Consider the following 7,950-nt stretch of genomic DNA (forward strand, 5'->3'; position numbering starts at 1 on the left):
AGGTGGAGCAGAAGCGAAGCTCCGTCTGTGAAATATTACTACCTGTAGTAATGTAGCAACAGTGAGAGCAGAACTAGCGTCTTACATCGCAGCTCGAAGACTTAAATAATTTTGCGGGTTATTTGTTTAGCTTTCTGACCGTCATGCTAATCCGGGTGAGTGTTTGTAGCTGTGCGCTGCTTTACCTGCTATCTGATCCTCCGTATGTCTTTTTTACTGCAGTGTGAGCCTCGATGTAGCCAAACTCCGTCAAGTATGGCACTGTTTTTATGTCGTATTAGCTTCGTTGTTGATGCATTTTGACCTGCTTCAATTTTCCGCAGCAACACGCAGCAAACTTCCCCATTCACTCAGTGCGTCATAGTTGCACATCGCTTAAGATTTGTTATTGCGCGTTTGCGCAGAGTGAAGGAAAGAGGAGACCAGCTGCACAGGCAGGCTGCGAAATGAGAAGTAGGTGATCGGTATCGGCAAAAGAGCCAATGATCGCCGATCACCGATCATGAACTTTTTCACGAAAATCGGCCCGATTATGATCGGTGACCGAGCGATCGGCACACCTCTATTAAATAGCACATTTTACAAGAACAATGTCCGAGAATATTGCCTACTAGCATAAGCTAAGGTTAATGTTAGCCACAAAGTTTAAGTAAAACTCACCTTCGTATCAGTAAATGTATAACGAGGCATGCATCTAAAACCTTTCTCCAGCTTACTTGTTGGGGCTTCGGATCGATGTACAAACCGTGGCCAAGCCCTGCAAGCACCTCGTGTAAAAGGGCATTTTCAATAGATCGGAAACAATCGAGCCGCTTTTCCCCAAACGCGGAAGCTGAGGTGCAAAGAGCCCATTGCTTAGTGATGTCTTTTTTTCTGTTTTCCAGGATTCTACAATCAAACTTCTCAAAATGAGTGCTGCTGCATCCCAAAAAGTGGTCCTGAAAAGCACCACCAAAGTGTCTCTCAATGAGCGGTGAGGCACCATGCAAAGACCAACTTTGGCTTGTTAAGATTGTAATCTCTTCAAGAGGCTGCTGTGTGGGACTGAACCCAACATGGATACTGTTCTGACCCTTCCCAGTGTGTGCACTGCTCATTCAACATTGTCCGTATCAGTATTTTCTAACACATTGGGTGGATTTAATGTCAAAGCCATACTAGGTAAAAGAGGGCTGCCCAGGCTAACTTACTTGTGTAAGCAGTGTATACATGTAGATAAGGGAAAAGGGTAGCGGTCATGCATGGTAAGCTGTTAACCCTGTGCTGAAACACACCACTGTCCATGGCAAGCTCTCATGTTTATGAGCACACAGAACTGTATACATGATGTATACATTTTTAAAGATGAGCAGGAGGGCTCAAACAGGACTGAGAAGTACTGCAGCTCCATGTGCTACTGATTCATGTTTTTCTCTCTCAATGAAGCGTATGCTAATTTATTCACACATTCTATTATTGTTTCTCTCTCCTTAAAATTCACAAACTCAGTCCAAGCCTGGACGTGACAGAACTTTTATTTCTTTCCCCCTTGACCTTCCCTGCCCAACACCACACATTCAGTGGGCTCTTTGCAAGTCACGGTCCATGCTGTAAGTGGCTGAGTCGCAACTAATGTCCTGGGCCTCTGCTGTAGCATGGTGAAATCCCTGCCAATCAGCTGGAGGCCTGTAAGTGGCAAAGTGTAGCTCTTTTTCTAAAACCTTTTGTCTCGTCTTTAGATCTGTTTTCTCGCCTTTTTTTTCTAATTCACCTCTCCTGTGTAAAATTGTAATGCTAAGCCTAAACATGAATAATTTCTGAATAATTTAGTATATTATGCAAAAGAAAAAAGGTGCCCTCTAATAATCAGAAATGAGCCCTGACAATCTTTATAGCCGCATCTATAATGTGAATAATAACTTTGATGTGGAACCATGCTTCCTCCTCCTGCTCCCATCCCATCCCTGTCTTTTACTTCCTTCCTCTTCTTCCCTCCCACATCTGAAGCTTCACTAACATGCTGAAGAACAAGCAGCCTACTGCAGTAAGCATTCGAGCCACCATGCAACAGCAGCATTTGGCTAGTGCCCGCAATCGCCGGTTGGCCCAGCAGATGGAGAACCGGCCCTCAGTCCAGGCAGCTCTAAATCACAAGCAGGTAAGATGAAACATCTGATCTTTTGATTTCCTTTTCTGCATAGTGGGTCGTGGTGTTTGGTCAGAAAAAAGGCTGAACCACTTGTTTGGGTTTTGGCTCTCTTGGAATAGGCTACTGAACAGGTAACATAAACTACGGCCTAGTAAGGTTACCGTGACTAAATCAAGTTCCGATAATGGTCTGCTGAAGCTCTACTCCCTTTTATTACGTAATAATAAAACTAAAAATTGCTCTGTAGCCAAAATAACTTGTTGCCAGTAGTTAATTTTCTCCAGAAGCACTGTCAAAATATTGAATCTTGTTTTTACAGCTCAAGCGAGTTAAGGAGATGGATCAGCCTGCTCTTGCATCAGGGGAACTTCCTGGTGAATAAAATAAAATTAAGACAAAGCCTCAGCTAGTCTCAGTGGTTACAGTTTGAAGTAATATAAGTACAGTGGTGTGAGAAAGTGCTTACCCCTTCCAGATTTCCTATTTTGTTTTGCATCGTTGTCACACTTAAGACTTTCAGAACATCTAACCAATTCAAATGTTAGTCAAAGACAGACGTACACACAAAATGCAGTTTTATTCATTATTAAGGAAGAAAAAAATTGAAACCTACATTGCATATTATCAAGTTGAGCAGCAGTTACCCATACCAACTGCATAGATGTAAGAGGTTTTTTTTTTTTATATGTGCCTATGTTTCTAGAACATAACAAAACTGGAGTAGTATCCTGAGTGATAAATAGATGAGTAAATAAACAAAGTCTCAATCAATTCTTAGGATGCAGCAAATGGTTTGAGTGTCCTGAATCTCCTCTCTGTCCAGAGTCTCATCATTGTTTATTATCAGACCCACTAAGGTGGCATCATCTGCAAACTTCAGAACCCTGTTAGAAGAGTGGATGGCCACACAGTTATGAGTGAACAGAGGAAAATGAACCAGACAAAGCACATAGCCCTGTGGTGTGTCTGTATTGAGGACCAGGATGGATGATGTTTACATACTTTAAAGCTAAAGCATTTAAAAGAAGGATGTCCCAATCACGTAGTTCCAGACTCGATTGGAGTCAGGAGTTAAATCATGATCTGGGGATATGTACCCTGAGGACAAATGGTAATAACAGCAATCTGCTACATGGTGGTACAGAGTCAGAATATTATTATTTATCACAATAACTTCCGGGACAATTTATCTTCCAGTAACATTTGTTATCTTGACAGGCCTTGAAGCAATCAGTCTAACAGCAAGCTCAGCTTGGAGAGGAGATCCACTCCATTCTGTTTCCACATTGCGATGGAATCATGCAAGCACATGATTAAATATGTGAAAAAAGGAGCATTAGGCAGATCTGAATCTCCACTGAATTACACAAAGGGATATTGATTGATATTTGGGAAGATATTTGCAATTGTTTAATTTTCAAATCTCATGTGAAATAAATTGATATACAGAGCCACCATCTATTCCAAACCACTATAAAAACAGAAGCAAGTGTTAATAGGACTAAGTGTACATAGAAGGGGACCCAACACCTGTTCAAGTGAGTGGGAGATGGCCAGGCTTTTACTTCAAATGAAACTGTTGACAATAAAAAGCATGGGTTAACTGTTGAGCTTATCCTAATTTGACCGCTGCTCTCATACTGAACAAATACATTTAAATGCTCTATTCCTATACGTATTTTCTATTAATTTTCTAAACCACAAGCTTTGAAATAGTTTAAAGATTTTATTAGTGCCCTTCCTGAAGCTTTGACTTCATTGGAATGTTATGCTCCTTCCAAGTTGTAACTCTATAACCATTGGGTTTGGAGCCAATATTTTAGGGCAACCCCCATGCTTGCTGACTGCCCTTCTGTTTTGCCAACAAGTAGAGGAAGCACATTGCCCTTTAAGTATGATTCTGCTCCATAATTAGTCTAAATGACCTGAGTATATATGAAGAAACAGCTTCATTCACCATTTATTTAAAGTGGATATTTTTCTTATGGCTTTCCATGATGCAAACTTTAATGATTGGTTGTTCCAGGTTGAATTTTCCTGTGTTGATTGTCACAAATGCATCTCCTTAACTCATGTCAGAGCCTAAAGCAACGCCTGGGTAAGGGTAGCATCCAAGCCAGACTAGGCCGGCCCATAGGAGTTCTAATGCGTGGAGGACCTGCTGGGAGCAGAGGTGGCTTGCGGGGACTGGCCAGAGGAGGATTTAGAGGAGTCAGAGGAGGAATCATGCGAGGGGCTTTGTCCCTGAGGGGTGTGTATCTACAGCTTTGCAGCCGATGAAGCTAAATGATGATTTTGCAAGATATGAGCTAAGATACAATGGCTTTTATTAATTCAGGAAAGCGAATTCCTACAGGTGGCCCCATGCGAGGCCGGGGTATAGCTAGCCGCATGCCGATCCGTAGAGGAGGCCGCTACCGTGGAGCACCTTCTGGGCGAGGAGGAGTGATGTCCAGAGGAGCAGGTCGAGGTGGAGTAGCAAGAGGCAAGAGCTGACTTGCTTTTTTTATTCTTTTTTTTTTTTTTAATTAACCAAGAGTAGTTGCCGTCTCACCATAGAGAACATAAGCCCCTTTTGCACTGCACAGCTGAACCCCCGGTCGGCCCGGCTTCAAAGTCGTTTTTGCATTAGCACTTCCAGACCGGTACCACCCAGCTCCCTGGAACCATGAGAGCTGCGGTTCCAATCAGGCCGGCCAGACCGGGCCTGTTTGGTGTTAGCTGTTGATTGGTTCATTGGCTGTGGGGGCGGAACAAAGACCAGATCTCTGGATCAGAGGAGCACTAGACTTTCTCGATGGCTGCATCAATAAATTCCCATCATAATCTATTCTTACCCTAATTGTGCTGATTACAATCGCCTCTTCAGCCAAAGATTATAATGGTAAATGTAAATAACATTTCTCCAATTGAACCGATCAGAAGTCGGCTAGGCTAGCGGTTCTCAACGTGGGCGGTACCGCCCCCTGGGGGGCGTTCAGAGGGCGGCAGGGGGGGTGCTGGCAGAAATTTTTACAAAAAGGTGGGGTCTGGGATTCCTTTGGGGGGCGTTTGATTGAAGGTAAACTTTACACCTTAAATGCACAACAATACCAGTTTAGACTTTGAAAACTAAGACTGTATTGTATAACATTAAATCATGCTTGGCTGCAACGGTATCGATGGCAGCTCTTCTTCTTCTTCTATTCAGTGTTTGTAGCTTCTTGGCGCAGCTCCGTTCTCCTGCTACTAGTAGCTTCACCGCATCAGTTCAGCGTTACACCGGCTGATGACGTTGCTGTGATTCACTTTGTCTGGTATTTTTGTAAAGTACACATGTTTTTGCAGTTCTGTGATCATGTCAAAGCAGCAACTTGTATTAAAAAGTGTTTTATTTCCGTTTGAAGGCTGCCCGCTTCCATGGAAGGACAACAGGAAATCGCTCTTATAAACATGTAATTACTAAAGTCACGATACCCTCACTTTGTATCCCTCTGAAAAATGAACCCATTTAAATAAAGCCCTCCATGGTGATACCTCGATAGAGAGCGTTCATTTTATAGCGTTAACATCGGTGCAGCAAGTGGTCCGGTATAAAACGGGTGTGATAGAACAACGGTGCCACAGCACTTTTAAATTTCAATAATCAGAATACCGAAATTGTTTCCATTGTTTTAAAAGGTTTATGTGAGTCTGCCTTTTCCCCATCGATACATTTTCCGAACGCTGCGCACCATAGGGGGTTAAAAAAAAAAAAAGATGTGCACATTGCGCAAAACTGAAACAGGAGAAGCGGAACATAAAACGGAGTGATGAACTAGATGTGAATTATGGCATAAAAACAGAGAATCCGACGCTGAACAGTGAACAATCAACGCATGATGTGAAACGCATGATGATTAGGAGGCGCAGCAGGTGATGAGTGAAGATTACTGATGGTGAGCGTCAATAAATGATAAGTGATGCCCCTCCTGAAAGCTCTGGTTTGCACAATAAATGCCACGTGGGTGAAATTTTATGGATGATACTCTGATGTCCCATTCTCCTGAAGGCAGCACAGAGCTTCACCACCAGAAACTCACAGAAACACTGTAGAGAAGAAGAGTTATGATTAATCTAGTTACAGTTCTATCCATGTTTTAATGTTGCAGAGCTCAGTCGTTTTGCAAATAGTTCAAAGTTTAAACTGGCATGTTGTACATCTTTTATCTGCTCATTTATTTAACAACTACAAAATGGCACAGAACAAGAATATTTTTTCCACTCTGATTGGCTGCTGTTAGGCCTACCAATTTTAACTTGAATGTTCATTGCATTTTTCATAGACGCCTGTGAAAATAATTTCTATTCCCATTACTTTTTTGTTCTCTGGGAAATTATTTTTGCTGATAAATACAGAAGCAAGCATAAAAATCAAAACATCTACAATAGTGATAATAATATTAATAGTAAAATAATAGTCAGTGCAAAGTAGCCTACAAATTCTTTGGTGGGGGCGGTGAGGGACCTGGATAAAGGCTAGGGGGGCGCTGGCCCAAAAAAGGTTGAGAAACACTGGGCTCAGAGACAACATTCAGATGAGATTTTTTTCCCGTTAAATGTAAAGCTGAGATAAATGTTTCTCTCAGCTTCCTTGCTCATGAGCGCATACAGAAAAAGTGGGATGGGAGACTCAAGAAGAAAACTGTTCTGTGGTCGCTGGGGAGATCGCCTCGGTAGCTTTAGCAACAAGTCGATTTATGTGACGTATCCAACACAATGCAAAACGACCAGAGCCATGGCACCAATGGGACCGGGTCGAACGGAGCCGGGCTGGGCCAGGCCAGACCCTGCAGTGCAAAAAGGGCTATAATGTCACTTAAAAAAAATTATGTTGCTTTGTGTGTTGTTGTACAGGCCGTGGTGGACTTCGTGGACGTGGTGGATTCGCTGGTAGAGGAGGACGTGGTCGTGGGCGGGGTAGAGGAAGTGGTCGGCCAGCTGTAACCCGTGAACAGCTCGACAACCAACTTGATGCCTATATGTCAAAGACCAAAGGTCACCTGGACGCAGAGCTGGATGCTTACATGGCCCAGGCAGACCCAGACAGCATGGAGTAAAGGACTGAATATGAACTGTGTAGTTGAAGTCAGGGCTATAGTTTAGCAGTAGATGGAACTGCTGACAAAAGAAGCAGTGTCGCCTGACCAATATTAAACACTGCAATAGCTACCTGTTGGAAGAACCCTTTTATTGTGGAATAGTCCTGATGTCTACAGAGCTTGATTCTTCATCGGTAGCAAATTTTTTTTTTTTTGAGTCAAAACTTGTAAAACTGGTCCATGATCCTGGAGATGTCCCTCCTGTGAAATCCATTTATTATTTCTGAAATGATTTTACTGTTTTTTGTTGTTGTTTTTTTTTGCTTAGACCTTTGGAGGAGATTGGTTGACGTGTCTTAACAACTGTATTTGGAAAACATTGTTTAAATTATGCATCAGATTGTCAGAAAAGAGTTTTAAGTCTTTTTTTTTTTTCATTTTATATTTGGACATTTTGTGAAGCATTTATAATTGTTTTCCCTGAAGCAAAACATTTGTTTTCAAATAAAAAAGTCTTTAGGTATGGTTAAGAAGTTCATTTCTAAAATATTTTTCTTACACGGTCACCATTAACTTTTTCTTTTGAATTGTATTAAGTTGATAGGGAGCTTTTTTTCTTACCATTGATTGGTGCTGAATAAAATATGAATTTCAAGGGCTAAAGATGTATTGACCATGGCCAGTCGCTTCCTGCAAATTAGGAAATATGGATTAAAAATTAGTAAAGTTTTTTTTTTTTTTTTTTTTTTTTTTTTTTTTTTT

The 7,950-nt window shown here is 41.8% G+C and overlaps 1 protein-coding gene across 5 annotated transcripts in view; it reads left to right on the forward strand.

Moving 5' to 3' along the window:
• The window catches only part of chtopa (chromatin target of PRMT1a), an 11,105-nt gene extending 3,432 nt beyond the window's left edge, over window positions 1-7,673 (forward strand). The window contains exons 2-6 of one of the 5 annotated variants that reach the window (XM_007542110.2): window positions 885-973; window positions 1,987-2,137; window positions 4,208-4,379; window positions 4,467-4,613; window positions 7,004-7,673. In XM_007542110.2, the coding sequence (XP_007542172.1) occupies window positions 909-973; window positions 1,987-2,137; window positions 4,208-4,379; window positions 4,467-4,613; window positions 7,004-7,206 (738 nt within the window). In that variant the 5' untranslated portion in view covers window positions 885-908 and the 3' untranslated portion in view covers window positions 7,207-7,673. Of the gene's footprint in view, window positions 1-884; window positions 1,245-1,986; window positions 2,138-4,207; window positions 4,380-4,466; window positions 4,614-7,003 lie in introns of those variants that run through there. The other 4 variants (XM_007542111.2, XM_016666090.1, XM_016666091.1 and 1 more) reach the window with 4 other exon arrangements.
• The last annotated feature ends 277 nt before the right edge of the window (window positions 7,674-7,950 follow it).

This window comes from Poecilia formosa, unplaced genomic scaffold, assembly GCF_000485575.1.
Source record: "Poecilia formosa unplaced genomic scaffold, Poecilia_formosa-5.1.2 Scaffold659, whole genome shotgun sequence".
Classification (NCBI taxonomy): Eukaryota; Metazoa; Chordata; class Actinopteri; order Cyprinodontiformes; family Poeciliidae; genus Poecilia; species Poecilia formosa.